This window comes from Ambystoma mexicanum, chromosome 6q, assembly GCF_040938575.1.
Source record: "Ambystoma mexicanum isolate Mex_15411 chromosome 6q, UKY_AmexF1_1, whole genome shotgun sequence".
NCBI lineage: Eukaryota > Metazoa > Chordata > Amphibia > Caudata > Ambystomatidae > Ambystoma > Ambystoma mexicanum.
In genome coordinates this window covers 1,601,140,930-1,601,167,038 of record NC_090937.1, presented here as the reverse complement: position 1 = coordinate 1,601,167,038, position 26,109 = coordinate 1,601,140,930, and the positions used below count along the sequence as shown (strand labels likewise).

At 44.9% G+C, this 26,109-nt stretch overlaps 1 protein-coding gene across 3 annotated transcripts in view; it reads left to right on the top strand.

The window, feature by feature from the left end:
* Positions 1 to 26,109, top strand: part of LOC138516887 (disintegrin and metalloproteinase domain-containing protein 33-like) — a 629,971-nt gene that overhangs the window by 423,444 nt on the left and 180,418 nt on the right. For all 3 annotated transcript variants that reach the window (XM_069632337.1, XM_069632338.1, XM_069632336.1), the window contains exons 10-11: positions 2,780 to 2,864; positions 3,360 to 3,502. In XM_069632337.1, coding sequence (XP_069488438.1) covers positions 2,780 to 2,864; positions 3,360 to 3,502 — 228 coding nt within the window. The remainder of the gene's footprint in view (positions 1 to 2,779; positions 2,865 to 3,359; positions 3,503 to 26,109) is intronic.

The following is a 26,109-nucleotide window of genomic DNA, read 5'->3' as shown; positions in this document are numbered from 1 at the left end:
ACAATTCGACTTCCTCCCAGGGCATATCGGTGACGAAGATAGATGGCGAGGACTTCCGCACCGAAAGCATAAACGTTCATCTCTCTTTTTTCCCAATTTCTGTACAGCTTCCCTTTGGGGAAATTTATTAGACATCTGGGTCACATTGCCACCTTTCCCTTGGTACACATCGCCATATTTGGGTGTTTTCCCTTTCTGTCTTCTCTGTGTTTTGGCAGCATCCCTTTTTCTGTCTCTCACTCTCAGGACCTCAACCTGTTGCTCACCTGTGGTACCCTTCGTCCCCAACTTTGCAACACACTGTAGAGTATGTTCAATTCTTTTCGCTATACCAATAACCTCATCCAGGCAGGGATCATCCTTTAGCCAGACTTCCTCCCTAATCTTGTATTGGAACACTGCAACATGAATTGATCTCTAATGTGTTCATCTAGGCTTTCCCCAAATTTGCAATTCAGTGACAGATGCCTCAGGGCAGTGACGTAGTCTTCCACCGATTCGCCCTCATGTTGCAATCTCATCCCAAAATGATACCGTTCCAAAACAGTACTTATCTTTGACTCAAAATGTTTATCCATTTTCGCTAGTGCCGCATCAAAATCATTCATACCCTCTTCAGCATCCAATTCACTGACATTAGGTAAAGTTTCAAAAATCCGCTGCCCCTCATATCCCAATAAGTGCATAAGCATAGACACCTTCCTTTCCACCGACATGCCGTTCCCACAAGTGGCTTTCACATAGTGGAGAAAACCTTTCTTCCAGGGACCCCATTTGATCCTTGGGGTGCCAGGTGATGGCAAGAACATCTGTGGGCCCAGTATCCCAGACAAAGCCATGTGTGCACAGTATGGGACTTTAGAATACCCCCAACCTTAGTGGAGCATGACAAACATCAATGTCAATAGGGCTGTCTTAAATGTGCAGGCAACCTCTCCCTATCAATGGTGCTGCAGGTAAGCGTGCACACAACCTCCCAATGTCAATGTGTTGCAGTTAAATGGGCATTCGACCTCTCACCTCTTTTGCCGCTACCGTGCTCCCCTGCATTGCCAGATCCAGACACACGCACGTGTGACAGGCACCGCAGGTTGTGCTCCGCAACCCAAACTCACACGCGATGCCGCGTGACCTCTTCACATCTGCTCGTAGGAGCGAGTTTGCTTGGGTACCTCACGCGCGTCTTTTGCGCTCACTTAATAAGAGGCAGGCAGGCTCCTCCACACTCGTCGTTGCAAGGTTGCGCGTGATACGTGCGCACGACGCTCGTTGTTACGAGGTCGCGCGTGTCTTCCGCCCACGTGATGTGAGCGTGCAGGGCGCCACAGGGTCCTTTCCTCGGGATGCCGCGCGCCTCTTCCCAATTGAACAGGGATCTGCGCTCACGCTCACCCCGCTCACCGGCTCGCATACACAGATGAGGCCCCAGGCAGCCCTGTAATCCCGGGGACGGAGGGCTCGGAACGTCTCACTCCGCTGCAATCCCAGGAGCGGCGGGCTCGGAGCGGCTCACTCCATGGATGTGGGGACCGCTCGGATCGCCGCTCTGACTCACGCACAGCTACACCACCGCAGTGCAGCAAGAGGACGCGTCTCTTCGGACACCGAATTCTGCGTGAAGTGGTGAGACAGCTCCTTCTCACGGCGGCGCCAGGTCGGGGGTCTCAGATCCTCAGCACTGCTCTCGATGAAGTCACGGGTCCATCAACGGGCACTTGTGCACTCCATCCCACCTTCGTCGCCATATGTGAAAGCACCATTCCACTGCCATATAGTTGACATGTAGTTTATTAGTTAAATACAAGTCAGAAGGCAGAGACCCCCAACCATCTCCACAGTAGTACAACAACTGAATAACATCAAGAGTAAACATTCCATATTATGTCACAGGACTACAGTCATGGCATTCTTATTAACATAACATTCTTATCTAAGCATTCCACTACCATAACTGAGATACCATCACAACACATACCTCAGTTAGTCTCACAAATTATGTGTTTTTTAAGATGCCTGCATTGCTATAAAAAAGCAAATACCCGCATTTTGGGCCTGGCATTCCCAGGAATGTCAGATACCTATATTCCATGCAAGGTAATGTGCAGGGATTATCCACGAAATTGGGGAAATCTATGGCCTATTATTGCCACAATTAGACGTGGTAAAAATGTGACGGCCGTGCTATATAAGAATGTAATATTATTATCCTTATTTTCAAATGGCCAGCTACTCATATCCTACGCTAGGTATTCCTATCAAATGCCACTGTATGTTAGAAGCGAGATACCCTAATAGCCCCCAGCTCCTCTTGACTCCCCAATCCCAGATGAAAAGCCAGCAGCACCGAGGAGCCAGGGAGCGTGCAGGAATCCTTTGCTCTTCATTGACCGTATGGTGGTGCACAACATCCTCAAGATCCCCCTGCCCAGTTCGCTGGTCCCTCTTCCAGTTTCGGGTCTCCCAGAGTAGGCGACCCACTAGAGATAGGCCTGCCTATCCTGGAAGTTCCTTCTATGTACCAGTGCCATCGTCCTCGAAAATTCTAAAAGCCAGGCCATCCGTGGAGCAGGGCATGCAGTCTTTCCTCTATTTCCATGCATTAAAGTACAAATGGGGTTTTTCTGTTCCATTGCATGATAAACCCCGCCCAAATAGAGAAACGGCAGTTTTTAGTCGTTTACAGAATGAGAGAGTATGGAATTTAAAGAGCACACGCTTTACATCATAGTAAATAAATCCTTGACTTTTTTAACACCATGTAATCCTTCTTTTCTTTCAGAGGGGTCACCTTTAAAGGCACCACCATTGGAATGGCCCCACTGGAGGGAATGTGTGCTGGGGAGAACTCTGGAGGCGTGAGCATGGTAAGATTGACTGCTAATAATGGAAACAGCCCTGGCCTAACAGCATACCATTTGCGGCAATTATGATAATTTTTGAAGGCCCAATTCTAATTGCCACTCATACTCTTTTGTTCACTTTTCCAAGGATTCCCCTCCCTCTCAGAGACTGCCACCTGGTCCCTCCTTCCCACTCGTAGTTCCACTGGTTGTGGAAGACACCAGTGTACAAGGAAAGCAAGGGAGTTTAGTGCACTAATCTCAGAACCACACAGGGTCAAGTCCTAAAAAAAAAGTTGGGGGTCTCATTAACATACCAATTGTATGTGGCATCACCAGAAATTAGCATATCAATGTGCCCTCTGAAAAAAGTAGTGGGACTTCTGAAAAAAGTGGAGGGACTCGGTCCACCTGCAAGTACCCTTGTCTTGAGCCCCGCAACCACACCCAAACACTTGAGTCTACTAGTGGCGTGTACACTGGAGACGGATGAGGTAACCTTTCCCTTTCTATCACTAGGACCATTCAGAGTTGCCCATTGGAGCCGCAGCGACCATGTCTCATGAAATTGGACACAATTTTGGAATGAGCCATGACAGCGAGGGTTGCTGTGTGGAGGCCAAGGCGGAAGAAGGGGGCTGTGTCATGGCTGCGGCCACTGGGTAAGTCAGGCTGCTGTGTCCATTGGCTTGATCCCAGGCAGTGGCCACAAAGCACCTGTGTAATAGTGGGCTTCATTGCTGTCTACTACAGGGGCTTTGTTTAAATATTGGAAATTCAGCGACTCATGACCAGAATAAGTCAACGAAGCAATGATCCACTTTTCTACCAGAAAACTATTCTCTACATCAATTATCAATATTGAAACACGGAAGTGACATGCTAGGACTATTAAAACTTATAATAATGTGATTTAAAACTTTGAGATTCGGCCTACAGGCTTTGTGACAACGTTACCCTAGATTTCTTCGAATACCATTTCCCAGGGTCTCAGGGTTCCGAATGGGATTTCATCGAATATATTTCAACGAAAAAGGTAGGGGAAATGGTATATGTGTAATGCATAAAGGTGGGGTGTGGGGTAAGGGTATAAGTCAGGGTAGGGAGGGGTGAGGTGGGAGCTGCGGGGTGTCTCCCCCCTACATTAAAAAAAAATACAGATTTGGGTTTTCTGTGGAATGGATTTGGTGAAATCTCCAGTAGGAGAAATATATTCAAAGAAATCACATACATCCTTGTGACATAGGCTTCTGGCAGATTTACCCTCCCTTGTACTAGAATTGCTTCCTACCTTTGTAATTAGATGTGCATACGACATATTTCTGTACATATATTGTACCTATGTACACAAAGAGCAGATTCTCAAGTGCCCTGGGATCTTGCACCTTTGCAGAGGTGCAGGAGAAGCACATGTGCATTCCTGCCAAACACAGCAGCCGGTGCTGGACCACACTTATAGGAATAGGATTGGAAAGATGAAAACATTGCCAGATCGGCGTTCCGTGGTGTTGAGGACAAAGCAGGGTCTCCGTTCCTGCTCCTGTTCGCAGCCCTTGTGGGCGTAAATTAATTGTGCATGCATGTTTTTCTGCTGCCCCACCTGGCTTTGCGATGCCCCCACCCCTCCTGTGAGAAGTAAGTTGGACTGAGATACAGGGGAGGTGGCAGCCTGGGTGTCAGAGGACAAGGAGCACTGTGTGTCTGCCTCCTCTTAGTCTCTTCTGGGGAGACAACTCTCATACAAAGCCCCATATCACAATACCGAGTGGGCACTATGTCCCTTCCCCTCTTTGCTGGCTATGCAGAGGAAGCAGAGTTACGTGAGTTACCCAGGAGAGGTGTGTCTCCTGGTACTATAATCTGAATAGCCAGAACTACTGAGGTGTTAAATAGGCCATTCCCCACCAACCTTGGAAGAGAAACTCCCCCACCCCCAACTTTGGACCTGGCAATCGATCAAGATAGCTGTACACACTGGGGATGATTACACAGATTGGTACAGTAAAGCAAGGGCACACAGGCAGGTCGCAGCTCAAAGAGTGTACAAATAAGCAGTGGAACTATGTTCGCATCTGACTCACTCCCGCTCTACACTGACCTCATACACACCCTCTCCACCAACAGAAACCCGATACCTGGTTCCTGCCTTTCATCCACTCCTCAACTCCACCCGAAACACTTAAGCAATAAACCCTGATTGTGGGGGACTTTATTGGGCCAGGTAGAAGCCTGAGCGAAGCAAGGGCTTTAACGTTAGCCTGGGCTTTACCTGTCCCGGTAATCACCTCCAACTGCAGCGGTTTATTGCTATTATCATCCCGGCATGTTTACCGGGAAGCACATTTTTTTTTTAAATTGAGAAATTATGTAATTACCATTTCTCAGCTTAAAAGAAACTGCAAACCAAGATGGCCGCCATGAATTAGGGAGAAAGGAAGTGCATGTAGTCCCTTCTCACTTTCCATGGCTCCCATTGCTGAGACAGAAATGCACCAGGAATGCTGAGTGTTCCTGGCATCAGTGAAAAACAAAGGATCGCAACATTAGTGGGGTAGTTGGGGGATGTGGAAATTGGAGTTAGGTTGGGGGAAGGAGAGGTAAGGGGGTGTCGTTTCGGGGTGAGGACTTATGTGAATTCCCAGCGGGGAAGATGGCGGCATCCAGCTTCTGAGGAGGCTCGGAGAGGGGGCTTTACCATGAGGTAAAGACCCCTTTCCGAGCCTCCTGATTTGCTGTAGTCCACTACACCCCCTTGTCATGTGCTAATGTGTTTTATAACTGTATCAGGGGTATTGGATGTGTGTTTAAAAGAAGGAAGGTTTTGGCACGGATATAGAGGAGTAAAGGGGATATTTTGTTTCTTCAAGAGACTCATTTGAATGAGCAGATTGGTGATTATTTGTCTACTCGTAATTACCCACAGGCGGTATCGAACTATTATGATACCAAATCTAGGGGGTTAGTATTTTGCTTAGGAGGGGACTGTCTGTCAAGATTGAGAAAACAGTAAAGGATCAGGAAGGTCGTATTCTTCTGATTGATATATTACATAATGGGAAGAAACTTGCTGTGGGGACAGTATATGCTCCATGTGCTCCGGATATGGGTTTTTTCAGGAAATTAGATGATCTTTTGTAGGAGATGGAGGGAGAGGTGGTTATTTTAGGTGGAGATTTTAACTTGGTGATGGATAGTGAACTGGACAGAAAGTCTGACTGTAGATATAATAATGGAAGATTAGGTGCAGAATTAAAACAGTTTGCTTTTAAGTATAATCTGGTTGATATTTGGAGGGTTCATCATCTAAGAGATAGGGAATATTAATTTTATTTTCCGGTCCATAATTTGTACTCTCGGATAGAATTTTTTTTGATTAGTGATAAAATAGTTGATCAGACGTTTAGTTCTAGTATTGGGGAGAGATGCATTTCTGATAATGCGCTAATAGATCTGAAAATCAATTTACATGATATTCATAAAAAGAATATGAGATGGAGAATGCAAGCCAATTCACGTAATGACTCGCTAATTAATGTGGGATTAGATGACTTTATTCAGAAATATTTTGTGGAAAATAATGGATCGGCTGACATTAAGATTGCATGGGACAGCTTTAAAGCGGTTTTATGGGGTGAATTGATTTGTAGAACTTCCCATGCTAAAAAGAGAAATAAAATAAAGATTGAAAGGTTAGAGAAGGAGATTGTGGATTTGCAAAGGAGTTGTGTGCAAGTAGGGAAGGATTGCATGAAACATAAATTGAACAATTTGTAAGAGGAATTAAAGATGCTTTTGCATTCACAAGCGGGGAAGAGTTTGTTTTATACAAAACAGCACTTTTGGGACTTTGGAGACAAAAATGGTGGACTTCTGGCAAATAAGCTTAATGGTCTGATGGTGGACAAGTGTATTTCATCTATTGAAAATGATAAAGGTGAGGTATTTCATAGGAGTGAAGATATTTGTGAAGAGTTTAGACTATTTTATAAAGAGTTGTATAAGGAGTAATTACATCCTACTGAAAAAGACTTGCAGTCTTTATTTTGATAAAGTTCACCTTTTGAGACTTTGGGATGACATAAAATTGATTCTGGACTCTACGATAGATGTGGCTGAGGTTACTGCTGCAATTTTGCAATTGAAAGACGGAAAAGTGCTGGGGCCAGATGGGATTGTTTCGGAATTTTATAAAAAATTTGTTGAGCAAATATCGCCTATTTTATGTGTCCTCTTTAATGAGTCTGGAACAGTATGCAATCCAATGACAGATGCGACGATTACTGTCATTCCTAAACCTGATAAAGATCACAGGAAGTGCAGTAATTATAGACCTATTTCACCGTTGAATGAGGATTTCAAGATATTTACAAAATATGGGTGAATAGGCTTATGGTTAATATGGGTGATCTGGTGGAAGAGTCTCAAGTGGGTTTTATCCTGGGTAGACATGGATATGATAATATCAGGACTGTTTTAGATGTCATTGGAATTCATCATAATAAAAAATCAAAGGGGATGATTTGCTTTTTTGATGCGGAGAAAGCGTTTGACAGAGTTAATTGGAGGTTTTTGGAATGCACTTTATTAAAAATGGGATTTAGACCAACCTTTATGAACATGATTAAGTGTATTCATTATGAGGTTAAAGCAAGGGTGACTGTGAATGGTCTTTTTCTTTGTCCAAGGGCACGAGGCAAGGGTGCCCTCTGTCGCCTTTTTTGTTTGATTTAGCACTTGAACCGTTGGTGGCTTATATTAGGCAATGTGGAGAAATCAGAGGTTTATGTGTTGGAGGTGTGGAAGTTAAAGTTTTGTCTTATGCTGATGATATGTTGGTCCTACTGTCTAATCCTGAACAATGTGGATTGGTTCTGAAATGGATGTTTGAGGAAGTGGGTGAAATGTCGGGTCATACGATAAACTGGGACATGACTGAGATATTCCCGCTGTCTAATGTGTGTAGTAAGGATATTTTGAAGGTATGGAAATGCAAATGGTCCCCTGAGTATGTTAAATATCCTGGTATATATATCATTGGTAATTTCACGAAAATTATGCAATATCATATTGATAGACTCGTGGATATAATTGTATATCCAATAAGACGATGGGAAAGACTTCATTTATCATTGTGGGCAAAGATAAATGCGATAAAGATGATGTTATTACCGAAAGTGTTATATATAATTCAGTCGATTCCATTATTAATTTCCAAAAAGCAGATTTTTTGCAAATTGAATATTTTTTTCACTGTTTCTTGTGGGGGTTGGGTAAAAGACCGTGGATCCCTAGATTTATGTTGATGCAAAGTGTGCATGAAGGAGGTTTTGGATATTCTGACTTTTATAAATAATGTAAGGCGTTCCTGCTCAAGAAGAGTACTTATTATTATACGAATGATGACTTTGCAGGTGCTATCTGGCTACGCATGGAGAGAGGGGTTTGTAATCCGTATCATTTAAATAGCCTTTATGCCATGGGCAATATGTTGTTCAATAGATTAAAGTTGAAGTCTATAGTGGCAACCAGGCAAACCTTGCAGGGGTGGTTTGGAGAAAATAGTCAGTCATATGGTTTTAGCGGAGATGCTTCTCTTTGGCATAATGAGGTATTACAATTAAACAATAGATGTTTGATTTGGCAGAATTGGGTTTGGAAGGGGGCTTTGACAATAGGTGATATGTTAGATGATGATCATCTTTTGACATTTGGGACATGCAGAGGAAATTTGGGTTGCATCAAAGAGAAAGAAGAAAATATGAAGATCTGAGCTCCCTGATTCATTTTAGGAAAAGTATGATTGCTTACGGGACAGTAATATTCTGTGCATACATACATGAACTTTATGCAATTGGAAAATAAACATGTTGTGGCATGGGATAAATTGAGAATCGTGTGGTCTGATGATCTAAATATGTATTTTACAGACAGGGAATGGAAGGATATTCTTAGGGTAAGTGCCAATGCGGGTACGGATTTGAACTTGCGTCTGATTAGACAGAAGGTGGTGGGTAAGGTGTACTGGACACCAGTTAAAATGTATAAACTGGTGTTACAAACGGATAATCTATGTTGGGGATGTGGAAATGATGTTGGTACCCTTATGCACCTTCGTTGGGATTGCTCAAGAGTTTGGAATTTCTGGACTGATGTGATTGATAATGATTTAATCTTGGATGTAGCTTTACAGAGATCGGTGGGAACATTGTCTTATTTCTACGTCGAGGTAGGTGTAGGCGTTCTTTTAAATATAGTAGTTGGATAAATAAGGCTTTATTGGTGGCCATAAGACGGATCCTTCGTGTTTGGAAAACTAGGAAGAAGCCTACAGTTGAAGACTAGTGAGTTGATTTGTGCACCTTATCGAATTTTGAAAAGCTCTCATTTAGAGTGAAAGACAAAGAAGAGGGGCACAATCTATTTTGGGGTCCATTCAATGCCTTGTATGATTGACTGTATAGGCTGTGGATTAGTATGAGAAGTGGGTAGAAATAATAAATGTTTTTTATATTTTGTTTCTCTCTTTCTTCTTATTTTTCTATGTTATTCATTATTATACTTTTGGGGGGTTTGGTTTGGTGTCTGTGTGTTGTTGGTGATTGTGTGTGTGTTCTATGTTAGATGCTTTTATTGACTGTTGTATTTTGCTCTTTTATTGTTTGCATAAATAGAACGTTTCTTAGTATATCGGGGGATTATTTGATTATGCTGATTGTTTATTGACATGTAATTTAATTGAATGATTTTGACGTGTGTTATCTGGTTAACTATTCCTTTCTGTATTTTTTTATTCTGTGATTTTATTTTTTGATATACTAATAAACAGATTTAAACAAATAACTATCATTACTTTTAGTCATTGGCCCCTGTAGCATGTAGCTTTATGTACCCTCTATTTTATAATAACTCACCATGCACTCCTCCTAAGGGACATGCCAAGGGCTAAAGCAACTCCCACCGATAACCTGTACACATAGCTGTCCCTGCAGAAATGTCACGTTAATTGTGCTGAAACGCGTGTTTTTAAGCCTAAGTTGCTCGATTTTAGAAAAATTTCCTATGGACTTTACCCGAGTTTTCGTCCATTAAACGCACGCGAAAACAGGCACCAGGGCTCTGCCATTTTGTGATAATCGTATCACTTGACACATCGCCCTGGCTGGCCTGCTTTTGCGGCACTAAATCATATCCCCCGCCTCTGAGCCTGTCATCAGCAGACGCGTACCGCCCATTTCACAATGCCAAAGCACGTCTCGTGCTAATGACGTGTCGCCATGGAAATGTCAAGACGCCTCTTTCCTCAATAAGTATAAACAGACCGTTTTCCAACACACAGCAGCAGATTTTCGATTCCATTCCTCTCTCTGTGTTACTTTGAGTATTCTGTGACTCGTTTCTGTGCTCTGGTCAGCTACCTTTGCCGCTTGTAGCCCGTGTGAACACCTGTACCATCGCTATAAATTATTTTAGTTTGTTTACCACACAATGGCTACAATAATGCCCTACATGTATGAGCCCGAGTATACCGAGGAGGAACTACTGGAAAGGGAAACATGCGAAAACGATGGGGCTTCGGACGGCAGTTGGCAGGACTAATCAACAGATGAAGAAACTGGACCTAGTCACATGCACAGTGTTTCCACCTGGTGCACATGCAATCGGTGCGAGCTAATGCCAACCGAGGAGGAGAACTGCTGCTGCTGTGAAAACTCGGGATGCGTGGCATACATTTCGGAAGGCGAGCCACAACCGCAATGCATCACTGAGCTGCCAGACTTCAGGGCAGCCTGCCTCACACGGTCCGTGTTGAGGATAATGATGGTGTTTATGCACGAACTTCGCGCAACTGTTCGTCCTCGTAATCCGAGTAACGAGTAAGTATACTCTGCTTGTCATGCCACTCCTATTTCATGGTCGTCTCCTATATCCAAAATTACATCTACATATCATTGTAATGCATGAAAGTTGTTCAATAGTGTGCAGTGTCTAGATAGCATTTGTCCGAGCAGAATGCCATTATTTACAAGAATTGTCATTGACAACAAACGTTTAATCAACTTACCTTGGTCATTTAAAAACAGTTTGTATCATTATTTTTGACAGGTGGTACCGGCTGGTGGCCTATCGTTCCTTTACATGGTGGCTTCACAGGAGGCTTGGACACCGCTTTCGAAGAGTAATACCCGCCAGTGCCGTTCATCCATAAGAGAAGCTTTCCCGAGTGACAGCGGTCAGTTCAGGGGATTTTCCCTCACTGTGCTGCAACCTGACCTGTACAATGTGTAAAGTTTTTTGTTTTTGTGCCATCAAAAAAAGAAACAAAATAAAACACCACATATATTTTAACAACGGTTGTTTCGATTTTTTAAATGAATCAAGTGTGTCTCCATTCAGCAGTCTTCCTGTGCCTTGACTGCACGCCCACCGGCCCATCCATCCCTCCACCCCCCTCCCCTATCAAAGGCGAAGTATAACTATATAAAGTATAAAGAATTGGGTAGTTTAACAAAAACAAAAGTCCATAACAACAAGTCCAGTGGGTGCGCACTGCCATGGGGGGCTGTCAGGGGCGCGAACGGCCAAGGTGCCAAACAGCATGTACACTTCAAAAGGTATCCCACGCCAAGGGCCCATCGCTCACATGGCCTCCTCAGACTCAAGTGTCTCCAGGCAGGGCTCCCCCTTGAAGCAGGCCACCCCCCTGCAATCCACATAAGCGTGTCTCCATTCAGCAGTCTTCCTGTGCCTTATCTGCACGCCCTAGGGCCATCCATCCCACTCCCCCCCTATCAAAGGCGGTTCGCGCCAGTGGATGCGCGCTGCCATGTGGGGCTGTCAGGGACGCGAACGGCCAAGGTGCCAAACAGCATGTACACTTCAAAAGATATCCCACACCAAGGGCCCATCGCTCACATGGCCTCCTCAGACCCCGTGTGTCCGGGCAAGACCCCCCCTCACACTGGGCGGCCCCCGGCAAACCACATAATACCACGACATACACACGTCATTCATTCACAAACACCCCTGTTTGTAATACTTTATAAACCACTTGATATGTCTCATGAGAACATCTTTGTGCTTTGCAAGTCAACTCCTGAACGTGCTACCTGAGAACCACTGAGATCTATGCTAATCTGCTCGTCGTAGTGCTATCCGTGAACTTCTGTGACCGCTTCGAGCAAACTCGTCAGTGTGCTACCTGTGACCATCTATTTTGTTCTCCTGCAACATACTGCTCTTCTTGCTGAATCCAACTGTTTGTTGGTCAAGGTAAGGCCATGGATCCTAGTCATATTTCGTTGATTTTTAAATTTCTATCTATTTGCGAGTAGAGTACTCAATAGTGCTATGTTCATTGGTCTCATTGATATTGACTTCAGTTTCCATTGTTATGCTATCAATAGATCTATTTATTTTCATCTGTGTCTATTGTCATCGAATTGCATCCTTCGGGGGTCCAGTCTATAATGTAAGCATGTTTCCTTCTCGTGCAAGACAGAACATCCAAGGGATGAGTCACATGTTCAGAGTTAAGTCACATCATTTATACATTTCTGCAATTTATGCAAATACTAAGCTGCACATGAGGAACTGGTATAGTTTCTGCGACCAAAACAAACCTTGCATTGAACATTGTATGGTTCATTTACTTTTGTATCACATTTTTATTCATCAAGATTGTATAATAATGTTGATATTTACTTTTCAGAATTTTCAACAATGCCTGCCTGTTCGATTAGCGGTTGCCCTTCGAAGACCCATGCTAAATCTGAAGGCACTACAATGCATGTATTCCCAAAAACTATTAATCGAATAAGAGAATGGGTCAGACATTGCGGATATCCACTGGATGAGCTGAAAAGTAGAGTCCAACAAGTCTTAGAGGACAAGAGGGGTGATCGATACTGCATCTGCAGCCGGCACTTTTCCTCGAACATGTACACAACATCTTGGGTAACAAAGAAGAATAAACGGCGAACGACTCGAAAATTGCTCGCAAACACTATTCCCACTCTATTCGTCCACATTCCGCCACTGGTGAGTCATGTGTCCGGATTTAGCTTTAGGCCTTGCGGTAGTGTGTAGGTAGCCGAATGGATTCATTGATATTTTAGGTGTTGTGTCCCTTGTAATACTTTCGACATTCGACATCTATATATGGGCACAGGGAACTGTGCTATATTGCGCATTTTCAATAGCATTACTCTCAAGTATTCTGTCTCCTTACATGGCAATTTTTAATATTGGCATTTCATTATCAATCAATAATTTACCTTTACAACTGCATGACTATCCCTTGAATCTGAAGCAAGAACATTCTACATCCGTGACGTGCTTGCAGTTATCAACCACTTCTAGCGCGTATCAGGTAATCTTACTTGGCTATTCCGCTACAGACTTGTTTTATGCATGTCAAGTAATATTTTTATTGTATCGTGTAATTATTTTACCGAATGTTTGGTTAGTGCTTTCCAATTGATATACACCTTAGTTATCGTCTACTGGTGTTTGTTTTCAGTTATGATTAGTGTTATCCATAGTAATGCAAGTACTGTCTTTCAGGGAGATTCTGAAGCATCTACCACTTTGACAACATCCCTAGATGTTCTTCAGCAGCACGAGGTATGGATACTGACAGCTCCATCGAACTAGATCATCAGAGCTGGAATACTTGTCGTTTGATTGTTCTACACAATGTTTCATTCGTGGTTAGCCATTGATATGTACCTGTGCGGTCGACCCCAAGTGTGTGTTATGTTTTCAATATTGTAATCCTTACTAATGCAAGTACTACCTTTCAGGCAATAGATGGAGCGTCAACCCCTGCACTTGATGCGGAGCCTGACATTCAAGTAATTCCAGGGGAAGTGGAAGCGGGACCATGCATATACAAATCCGCGCAACAGCTTTCGGAAGTGCGCACTACATTTACAACTTCCCTACATATTCTTCGGCAGCACGAGGTATGGATACTGACAGCTCCATCGAGCGTCATCATATAACGTGATTCCATTTGCTATACTTTCTTCCCTATTAACGCAAGTACTGTTTCAGGGAGACGATGGAGCTTCCACTACAATAACAACATCCCATTTAGATGATGCAGATGTAAATAAATCAGAGAAATAAGTTGATGAAATCTGATCATATTTAGATATTTCTTGATTCTTTTAGACAATGCATCATTTGTGGTTATCTCTTTATATGTACCTGTGCCGTGGACCCCAAGTGTGTGTTATGTTTACAATATTGAAAACCATACTAATGCAAGTACTGTGTTTCAGGGAGACGACGGAGCTTCCTCTACAATTACAACATCCCTTGTAGGTGATGCAGATGTAAAGAAATCGGAGAAATAAGTCGATGAAATCTGATCATATTTAGATATTCCGTGATTCATTTAGACAATGCATCATTTGTGGTTATCTCTTTATATGTACCTGTGCCGTCGACACCAAGTGTGTGTTATGTTTACAATATTGAAAACCATACTAACGCAAGTACTGTGTTTCAGGGAGTTGCTGAGGCGCCCTCTCCAATAAAATCATTCATGGCAGTCTATGCGGATTCAGAGGTATGGATACTGACAGTTCCATCGAACTAGATCATCAGAGCTCGAATACTTGTCGTTTGATTGTTCTACACAATGTTTCATTCATGTTTAGCTATTGAGATGTACCTGTGTGTTCGTCCTCACGTGTGTTTTATGTTTTCAATATTGTGATACACAGTAATGAAAGTACTATGTTTCAGGGAGTCGATGGAGCGTCATTCAGTGCTGTCTATGCGGATCCAGAAAATATAGTCGTTGCAGCGCAAGAGGAAGGGAAGCCATGCGGAAATGAATCGGAGCAACAGCGTGCAGATGTTGAAGTTCGAGTCAAGAAAGTTGCAAAGAAAAGAAACAAAAATAAGGTTAGTTACAAACAGTTCATAATTTTAGGAATTGTTTTGTGTTGGGGACTATATTATGTTTTTTTTCCTGTCAATTGTACTATACTTTATATTGTGTTTAAAATGAACATCCCTTTTCCAATCTGTCCTCTAGTTACCCATGGGTGTACGAACTATACATACACAGACACTGAAGCAAATGAGAGATGTTGCTTGCCAGACCATTTACACCATGGAGGAACTATTAATTCAGACGTGGCGTGTTGAGACTCGAGATGCTCATGTCCAATGGCCAGAACATGAATTGAATGTGTCCGGAGAATCCAGTAAAGTTGTATTGGACCATTGCAACAGTTCGACTGCACCACCAAAAGAAGATGATACTGAATGTATTGAAGATAGCTCTGAAGTAGTCGCAGATGAATTCACACAATCTACACCCGCCAAAAAAATGCCACCCAAAAAGCTGTCGACATTGTTGTGTTCTCCCATCAATGCTGAAGTAACAGATTTTGAATGACAGAGAATGAACCAGCAGCAGCACCCAACGACGCATCAGAACTTGATATCAGCGATATTTCTTTCAAGTTTGTTGATATGTCCTCAACGGCACAGTCCGAAACAACTTTCACGCCGGATGACAGTCTAATGAAAGAGGGCAAATACATAGTATTCGACAGTTGTTTGATGTATATTATAAGTATGCTGAAATGTGGGTATTCAGTTGGAGGGGAAGTATGTGGGGAGCCATTGATTCATGTGACTCATCAAAAACAAGGCAGTGACGTCAAAATACATGCCGTCTGTAGATTGAGGGCCTCATTATACGGATGGCGGTAGGGATTTAATGTTACCGGTAATGGATTACCCTGTAACGTTAAATCCCCATGTGGATCACGACCCGGCACACCGCTATTAACGGCACCGCTAATTACGGTGCCACTAATAGCGGGTAGGCCGCGTGCGCGCGACCCTCCATCCCGTTAATTACGCTATGCCGCTATTAGCACAGCATCACAAGGCCAGTGCACATGCTAATAGCGGCATGGTAAATCCCCCCAAACCCCTTACCGCCTTACCGCCATGGTGCTAATACCGGCATCGCGCCCGTTAAGGGAAATGAGCAGTGTTCCCAAATGCCACAGGTGGACCAAATCAGCACGGGTGGAGGCAATGGAGACTCTGGCAGCTCAAAAGGAGCACACCACACCCCTTCCCACACCCCTTCCCACACCAAGATGGTTCCAATACTGGCAACATTACATGGCCTGGAGGACCTCATTGCAGCGCAGCTGCTACAACAACAGGCAGCACAAAGGAGACGCAGGAGGAGGAGAAGGGCAAGACAGGCACAGCAAGCACCACAACGGCACCTAATCATACCACAAAGGCACCCACCAATACCCAGGATCAGAGCCAGTCCATTCAACCTGACCCCTGAGCAGAGAAACACCCTGTACCGTCTGGACAGGACTACCATCACCAGCATCGTGGACATGATCCACAACGACATTGTGAGCCTCATAGACATCAGAACTGCCATCCCCCCCCGTGTCAGGATGTCAGTACACTAGCAGTGTGGTACCAAATTTGGCTGGGCCAGGGACACCTAAGACCTGGCCTCACCCAGGACATGTCAATTACTGTTGGAGGCATTAATGTGGCATTTCTACTTGCAGGGTCGACCTCCCCCTTGCACGTTGCTGTCACACAGACCATCTGCATGTATGCTGTCAATTTAGTACTTGAATCACAATGCAATGTCAATTTGTGTGATGTGAACAGGCCGATCTTGAGGTGAACAGTAACAGGACCCCGTTCATTCCCCCATACAGGTGATGCGGGCTATCCCCTGAAGACCTGGCTCCTCACACCTGTACGGAACCCACAGAACAGGCACGAGGAGGAATACAATTGTGCACATACCCGTACCCGCATCGTGATCAAGCAGACTTTTGGACTTTTGAAGTCACGTTTTAGGTGCGTTAGCAGGTCTGGTGGTGCTCTCCTGTATGGACATGAGAAGGTGGGCAAGATCACCATGGCATGTGTCATGCTGCACAATATGTGTATCAGACGGAATGTGCCACTGCCCCCTGATGTTGAAATAGAAGCACCTGATGAGGATGATGATGGTGATGAGGACAGAGGTGAAGGGGATGCAGGTGTTGCAAGAGCGGATGGCCAGGCGGGACGTGCTGTGAGACAGCATCTGATCAACCAAATATTCTGAGGAACATGTTTTCGTACTGTCACATGGATATGGGGGGTAATGCACTGGTGTATGTTTTGAAGCACGCAATGGGCCCTGTCGCCAATAAAGTACACACACACAATGAAGATGTCCAAGCCTGTGTTTTGATCAGAAACCAGTGTATTGAGTGACATAATGGTGTGGAAGTGCAAGCCCCAAAACATCCCACCACCCTTCCCACACCCCCCACAACAGACCCATAACACCCTTCCCACCCCCCCCACAACAGACCCATAACACCCTTCCCACCACCCCCACAACAGACCCATAACACCCTTCCCACCACCCCCACAACAGACCCATAACACCCTTCCCACCACCCCCCCACAACATAACCTCATGTGTCTGCCATGTTTTCCCTGGAAAATGCACACAGAGGAATCTCCATCAACCCCCTATTTTCCATTGTCCTTGAAAGGATCTTGAGGGTTGCCAGACGTGCGCCTGGTGGTGCGCGATGAGCGCCGTAGGGGGCTTGTTTGTCTTGACCCGGAAGATGAGGACGGGGAAGACTGGCCTTGTTGGGAAAAGTGGCGGTCCATAGTGTCAGCCATGCGAACAAGGACCTCCCTGAGCCTCGCTATCTCATTGCATAGCCTGTCGGTGTTGGCGTCCATCCGCTCAGTGCAGTGCCTCGCCGTCTCGACAATGTTCTCTCTGAGATTGGCAGCCTCCTCAACGTGCTGGCCAACCAGCACAGTCAGCTCATTTTGGCGCTGCAGGATGGTGGTGAGTTGGGGGGCAGTGCTGGGTGACCGTGCACTGGATGCTGTGCCCTCCGATGCATCCACTGCAGCAGGTGATGGTAACATGGGGGACATGATTGCAGGGTTAGTGTCCTCAACAGTCCCATCAGACCCAGGGGTCTGGAATGGCACAGGCGCTGGGGATCCAGGGGGTCTTGGGGTGTGCATCTCCATGTGCTGGTCTAGGGTGTCCTCCGGATCAGATAGGGGGGCAGTGGCGGCTGCCTCACCAGCGGAGCGACCCGCAGCTGATGGTGGGCCCTCGGTGGCTGGCATTGGTGCCAGTGGGTTCACCTCCGGTGGTGGGGCCGCAGTTGGTGGTGCAGCTACTACTGCCCTGGCAGTGGCACTATGACGATGTTTCCTACTCATCAGGTGGGGCCTTCCCCCCTTGCCCCTGGATGTTGTTGTGGTATCCTCCGGCTCCTGTGCCCTTGGCCTCTTGCATGTAGCTGGTGCCTTTGATGCATCGGTGGCATCCTCCCCATCTGTATGTGAGCCTGTCATGGACGAGAAGGGGGATGTCATTGGTTGCGATTCAATTTACTTAATGAAGATTACATGAATGATGCAGTTGTGGCCATTGGGACTCAGTGGTTGTGGATGCAGGTGATGTGCCAGTTCAGTGCCTCATCCATGCATGGTTGTGTTTGGGACTTGTCTCTGGTGATGTGTGCATGTGTGTGTGTTTGGGTCTGACACTGACATGGTGAGGGATGGATGCATGTGTGGATGTGTGTCCATGCATGAGAGGAGTCTGTGCTCACATATGGGGGTAACAGTACATTCACACCGCATCCTGTCATGTGTACACTCACCTCCATCTGAAGAGGTAGCCACGTCGATCTCCATGCTGCCCACTCTCTCAATGGATTCAACGGCAACCATGTTCGCGCATGTCTCCACCCATTCCTTCATCCGGATTGGTGAGCCATCTCCACCGGCACTGGCAATGCGGTGGTTCTCAGCCAGGATGCCCCTCACCCGCAGCCTGAGGTCGTCCCACCTCTTCTTGCATTCGCGCACAGTGCGCGTGCTGGTGCCCACAGCACTGACTTTGAGAGCTACCTCCTCCCAGATGGCTTTTTTCTTCAGCAAGGTTGGCCGGCGCATGTCATTTGCAAAGACTACCTCCGCATGCTCTGCAAGGGTCTGTGTTAACATGACCAATTCCTCATTGGTATATTTTTCCTTGCGCTGCCTGTCACTGGTTTTCTTCAAAGCCTTGGGCATGATGCAGGTGTCCCAGATGAATTTGCACAGCTCCCAACTCAAAACAGGTCCAGGGTGCAGAGGATGGCAATGGATTGTGTTTTTAAAGATGGCCGCCGTGCTCTTTCCCGTTCCTGTGCGATGACGCTATTTCCGGTTCCGCAATTTAACAGTCACCGCTAATAGCGGTGATCGCTAATAGCGGTGATCGCTAATGGCACGAGGGCGGAGGTGCTATCTGCACTTTCGCAGAAGGCGGTAAATGACTTTTTGGGGACTTTAGCGGCATGGCGGTAGGGTCATTAGCGGCATGGCGCTATGCTAGTGTCCGCGTACTCGTAATGGTACGCCATTAGCGCCTTCTTGCGAGGCGGACACATTAATAGCGCCATGCCGCTAATTTGCGGTTTTTAAAGCACAACGTGTAATGAGGCCCTAAATCATGCGTTCTCATGGTCTGCACAACCGATGCTGGTGAAGCTGCCAGTAGGCAATCTACTGTGTGCAGCTGCCTCACTTTTTAGTGGGTCCAGTTCTAGAAAGTTAGAGTCTTTCTTTCAGTTTGTGGGACTCCATTTCATTTCTAAAATGCAGTACTACAAATACCAACATGATTATCTGTTTCCGGCCATTAGTGATGCTTGGAAAATTGAACAATTGTCTCTAGCAAGTACATTCGAAGGGAAACGATTCAGGCTAGCCGTCGATGGACAGTGCGACAGCCCTGGATTTTCTGCCAGGTACTGCACCTACCACTTTCAGGACTTGGATAGTAAGAAAATTGTGAGTTCAGTGGTCGAGCAGGTGTCCCAATGTAAATCCTCAGTGGCCATGGAGAAACTAGGATTTATAAAATCATTGCAATATCTACAATTAAGGGGAATGCACATCAACCTCATAGCCACGGACAGACACGTTTCAATTGCCAAGACAATGAGAGAGCAGTTCCCACATATTAAACATCAATTTGACGTATGGCATCTTGCTAAATCTCAGCTGCAGGGGAAAAAAAAGGTTTTGAAAGTATTTCACAGTGGTCCCAGTCTATCAGCAACCATCTTTGGTGGAGCTCCAAAACTTGTGAAGGGTCAGTGGAAATCCTACTTGAAAAATGGCGGTCACTGATGCACCACTGTACCAACGTTCACCGCTGGGCAGAAAACCAACATTTCCACCAATGTGAACATGGCCCTTTGTCCCCAGAGGAGGCACAGAAGAAGAAGTGGTTGATTGCATCTTCACCGACACACAAAGCCATTGAGAAGATTGTTTTCCAATATTTGCCTAAAGTACAGGCCAAAGCGATTGCATTTCAGCTTACAGGGCATGAAACATAGGACTCTACTAGCGGTTTTAGCCCATAATGAGAATGTGTGCCGTGAACAGTCTAGGACTACGGGAAATGTAGGGATGCCTCGCTACACTACGACCTTTGGAAAAAGAACAAAGAAATGGGGGGTAAAACCAGTATATGATGAAATGGAGTTCGACTTTGTTAAAGGCCTTATTGGTAGTGTACTAGAGAAGCACAGATATGGAATTTTGAGCGTTTCTGTGCAGAGCACTGATGCATTGCCACCAAACATTGCCACTGTGCCATGTCCACCCAAAGCAGAGCTTGTTGAGAAGTTCAAATCCTGGTTTAAATAAATCATTGTAATCTGATTGTCTTTTTGAAAATAATGTTATTGTACAGTGTGCATACAAAGTATGCTAACCCTAAACCCTCCATTCACCATCCTGGGTGGCGAACAACATGGGTGTCATCTTTGACTTATCTCTCTATTCACCTCATATCGCTGACCTTGTGAATATGTGTATGTATATATTTTTGTTGCTGTAACTAAGTTTCTCAATCTCATGTAAGTGCTGCGCACTGTTAACCGAGGGGAGGCTTGTCTATTGCAAATAATAAAACAAATAAACAATAAATCTCACTTTCAACTCAACTCCTCGGGTACTTTATACTTTCCCTGACCTTCCCCCAAAAAGTCAATGTCTCCATAGTTATGGTTCTCTAGGGCTGCAAAGCTCGCGGACAACGAGGACAAAATTGGGGGCCTTAGAACGCGCCAAGCGAGGCGTTGCAGATGGGAGAGAAGCCAGTTCGCATTTGCACATTGGGGCCTAGTACAAACATGGAGTTGAAAATTCAAGTTCTCACAGATGGCTTTAGATGGGATATTGCAAAGTAAGAATGTACGCTCATGCAGAGTGAAGGTCAGCGGCTTTGATTTTTTGCTCGCGGGCTGAAGAGGCCCGCCAATCGCACTGGCAGTATAGGGTTCTATTGTTTTTTTACCTTGAGAGACAGGGACCATGCCGAAAGGACTTCATTTGAAGGAGGGAGGTGATAACGTAAGAGACGATAAGGCTGAAAATTCCGAAACTAGACCGAGTTTCATGTTAGTTCAGTATATGAAAAATCGTTGGCACGAACACAGTGGGATTTACGGACTGCATTATGCAGAGACACAATGGAAACTGCAAATATAATGTAAGTAACTCTTTAGACGCTTTTATACCGGAATGAATGAATGAATGAATGAATGAATGAATGAATGAAGAGCAAGTACAACATTTGTGGGATCGTATTTCTACCGGGCACATGGGCATGCATGTGCCCATTCGACATGCATGTAGACAAACAGTCGTTTCTCAGTGGTTCAACGGTAAAAAAAATCATTAGTTTGTGTGTTTCCCTCAATTTATTTAGTTAGTTTTTGCATTGCTTTTAGAGCCGAACATACTCCATTGCACTATCCTTGCAAGCAAATAGTTTCAGCTCGCCCGTAATAAATAAAATGAATAATAGTAATAAAGATCGACTGGTGAGACTAATTTCAATTTGTAGGTTTTCTAAACAGGTACATCCTACCGTACTGCCACTGCCACCTATTCCAGACCCCGGCAGACAGATTTTTCAACCGCCAGCTGCTGCTTCTTGTAAACAACTGCACTACATTGACCATTTTATGGGACGATCGCCAAGGGGCCATATGCCCTTACGCGGTACTAGCGGCTAGAAGCAACATATCGACCTTTACGGTGGCCTAGTGCCTAGTTGATGGAACAGCCTTGCGGTTCACTGTGCGTCCAAAGTGCTTCTTTTAACGAAAACCAACACCCTGTGTACCATAATGGAACAGCGCGTGACTCACGATAAACTTTTCCGGATTTGCGGATCGAGAGAAAAGAAAAAAATTCCATTCCGATTTAATATGCCAATTGCTGAATATTCTCTAAACATTTAATGTCAAATAAATGTACTTTACTAAATGTACCGTATTGCTGTTTGATTTTAAAGTACAGTTTCATATTCCGAATTGTGGCGCGCTGTGTTGTGAGTTGATCTGTGTTGGTTTCCGGGTTCTGTGTGAAGTCGCGTAGAAGATGACTGGGCGCGTTTGCCTACGCAGCACAGTAACATCACGGAGAGAGGCGGGGAATATGAATGTTTGATAATGTCAGGCTCAGGGGCGGGGGATATTATTTAGTGCCACAAAAGCAGGTCAGCCAGGGCGATGGGGCAAGTGATAGGATTATCACAAAATGGCAGCGCCCTGGTGCCTGTTTTCACGTGCGTTTAATGGACGAAAACTCGGGTAAGATTCATAGGAAATTTTTCTAAAATCGAGCGACTTAGGCTTAAAAACACATGGCAGACCCGTAGGGACAATAACATTTTTTGACCGAACCATTCCTTTAAACTCCACTGATGCTGCCTGATTTCTAGTCTGGATAGTGTCCGTGCCTCTGGGGAAGGTTGAGCCAGCGGCCTACCTCTCAAGTGAAGAATGTTGACCCGGCAGTCCTTTTGTTAACTGCCGGAATACTTAGTGGTAATCTTCATTGCTCCAATCCTTATCTTCCTCGATACAGTCCTTTCAAAATGAGATGAACTATGGCTTGCATTTACTTTCACACTTTCAATTAATAAAGAAGCTCACATGGTAATTGCAGTCCCTCCTCTTGCTTGCTTGCCTATCCCATTCAAGTTGCACTTTTCTGTCTCTGCCTCACTGGTACAGGCCAGAACCTTCAGAGCAGAAGGCTACACAACGAGTGAATCCTGAAAAAGAAAGCCTGATGTCCAAATCAGGCCAGACACACAGAGCCTGTCAACATAATCATATTTATTAAAGCATGGCTGCTAGGACGGTTTTTCTGAAGTCCAAATAAGTGCTTAGTGAAACCATTCAACAAAGACACTCTTAGTATAAGGCTGTACCACCCGAGTATATGGTAGTGTAGACAGAGCAGCCAGGCTTTTCTTAGGAAGGGGAGAGGGCTGTAGGAAGGTACAAAGAGTTGTGGTATACTAAGGGTTCAACAGAAACACAACCAGAAGTATTATACAAAATAAATGGCTATTATAAGGCCATGGTAAGACTTGGGGTAAGTACATTGTCATAGAGTAATGAACACATTATAAAAACACAACCCAATGCTTAAAGGTACACATACCAAAGCATAAACATTGTTCAGAAAACTAACAGTATTTCTCGTCAAGGCCGATCTTATCAAACACATTTAGTATAGGACACACCTATTCATGGGGGTAAAACCAAAAGTTACTTTTCTGATTACTTTCAGTACCCTAGCAGTTGTGCAGTGACACTCAGTTAAGAAGTCACTTGGTAAACCAACCTGCAAGTATACTTTTCTGAATAGTGGAACACTCATTCAAGGGACACCAGAAACCTACAACCATATTCAGGATAAGACACAGTTATACTAGGAGTGTAAGACATTTTGGTGTAATATACAAATACACTTGCTTTTCAGCTCAGTGGAACACAGACTAAGGTAAGCAAGAACACTTTACACTGATTTAGGATTGCACCAGGCAGCTATACCTACACAACACTTTTTTTTAAGAATGGCACACAGTTATTCTATGCAGGTTTTTTTGTTTGTTTATTTTATTTGTATAGCGCTCCAAACCCAGGGGTAGAAGGGCGCTTAAGAATACGGTTACAGCGATGAGAAGTATCTTTGTGTTGCATACTTCGTGCATACTTATAATACATACAAATATATACATTTATCAATATACAGTTACAATATACATACAATACATGAACCAGTTACCGCGCAGGGGGTGTGAGGTCGGTGTTAGTGGGGCTACTCTTTGTTTAGGAGCCAGCTGATGACCTGCTTTCTGAAGATCTGGAAGGACTCGATAGTTTTGATGTTGAGAGGTAGGGTGTTCCAGAGTTGGGGGGCAAGTACTGTGAAGCTTTCCCCTCCAGCTCTTCTTAGGTGGAATCTGGGCACTGTCAAGCATAGAGTATTGGAGGATCTGGTGGATCTGGTAGCAGGTTTCATGGTGAATTTATTAGCTAGATATGGTGGTGCTAGGTGGTTGAGGGACTTGTACGTGAGGCAGATGGTTTTTAAATCAATTTTTTGGCGAATGGAGGGCCATTTGCAGGCTTTCCCAGTAGCGGAGAGGTGCTCTCGTCTGGGAATGTTGAGGGCTGCGCGCTGAGCGTTATTTTGTAGTACCTGCAGTTTGTTAAGTACGGATTGGTTAGCACCTAGGTACAGGCCGTTGCAGTAATCCAGTTTGGATTGTATGAGGGCTCTGGCGAGGGTGAGGTAGCTGGTGGGTGATAGGAATGGTCTGCTGGCCCTAATGAGCTTGCCGGTGTAGGCAGCGGCTGAGCCGGTCATATTGGTGTATTTGGAGAGGTTGGTGTTGGCATCCAGATAGAAGCCAAGGGTTTTCACTCTTTTGGCAATAGGGATGGTGTGACCGTCGATCGTGATGTTATTGTAGCTAGGATTGAGTTTAGTTAGGGTGTTGGGGGAGCCGGTGATGAGGGGCTCCGTCTTCTCATCATTCAGGCAGAGGCCATGCGAGGCCATCCATACCTGAATGATGGAGAATATTTCGTTGATCCGGGTGACGTCTGCTTGGTAATTGCCTGTGATGGTGAGGAGTATCTGGGTGTCATCTGCGTAATTTGTGTAGGTGATACCCAGACGGTCCAGTTGGTCGAATAGAGGCTTTGTAAATATATTGTACAGAGGGGGGGATACACAGGATCCCTGTGGGACCCCACATGTGATGGGGATGGGGTCTGCTGCAGCTGTTGTTGAGAAAACCCGCATGGTTCTGTTTGCCAGGAAGGATTGTATCCATGTGATGGCAGAGGAGGAGAAGTGGGCTGCGGTGGCTAAGTGACTACAAAGGATTTCATGGCTGACCAGGTCAAAGGCCGCTGAGAGGTCTAGGAGGAGTAGGATTGCAGCATTGCCTTTGCCTTTAATTTCATCAATCTGGCTTTTGAGATCAACAAGGGCGGTTTCTGTTCCGTGTTGAGGTCTGAAGCCAGATTGACATATTCCTAGTAGTTGGTTGGATTCCAAGTATTCCTGAATTTCGATGTAGGCAACTCTGTCCAGGATTTTTAGTAGGAAGGGGACTGTGGTGATGGGCCTGTAGTTGGTGGGTATGGCTGGGTCGAGGGATTGTTTTTTCAGGAGTGGGAGAACCCATGATTGTTTTAGGTTGCTGGGGATCGAGTTATTGGTGAAGGATAGGTTAATAAGTTTGGTGATGAAGGGGGAGAGCTCTCTAGCTGCATCTTTTATGATCTGGGCAGGGCAGCTGTCTCCTTTGCAGTTTGAGGGTTTCAAGGAGGTGATGATTTTTTGAACTTCCGTAATGGTGACTTTCTTAAACGAGAAGCCCGAACTAGTATTGTTAGGCGTGGGTAGGCTAGGGTTGGTGGCCTTGTTATTGGAGAGTTGTTGGCGTTTGTCCTCAATTTTGGTTTGGAGTCCTGAAATTTTATTGTTGAGGGCGTTTTGGATGCTCTTGCACCAGGATTTGTCTTTCAGACAGGTGTCTGGAGGTGAAATAGGGTTTTCTAGTTCCTTCAGAATTTTAAATAATTCTTATGTTGTAATATACTATTACAGTTGCTTCTCAGGTCAGTGGGAAACAGACTAAGGTAAGCAATGACTTTCCAACTTATTTTAGGATGGCCCCGGGCAGACCAAGGTAACTAAAACCCATATACCTTTTAAAGAATGTTGGCGCCCTTTTCAGGTGCCTGAAGAAGACTGAATATCGCTGGTCGGATTCTCATCACTTGCAAGGTCAAGCACTCTGATGAGGGAACTTTTCAGACTTGATTCCCGCCTTTGG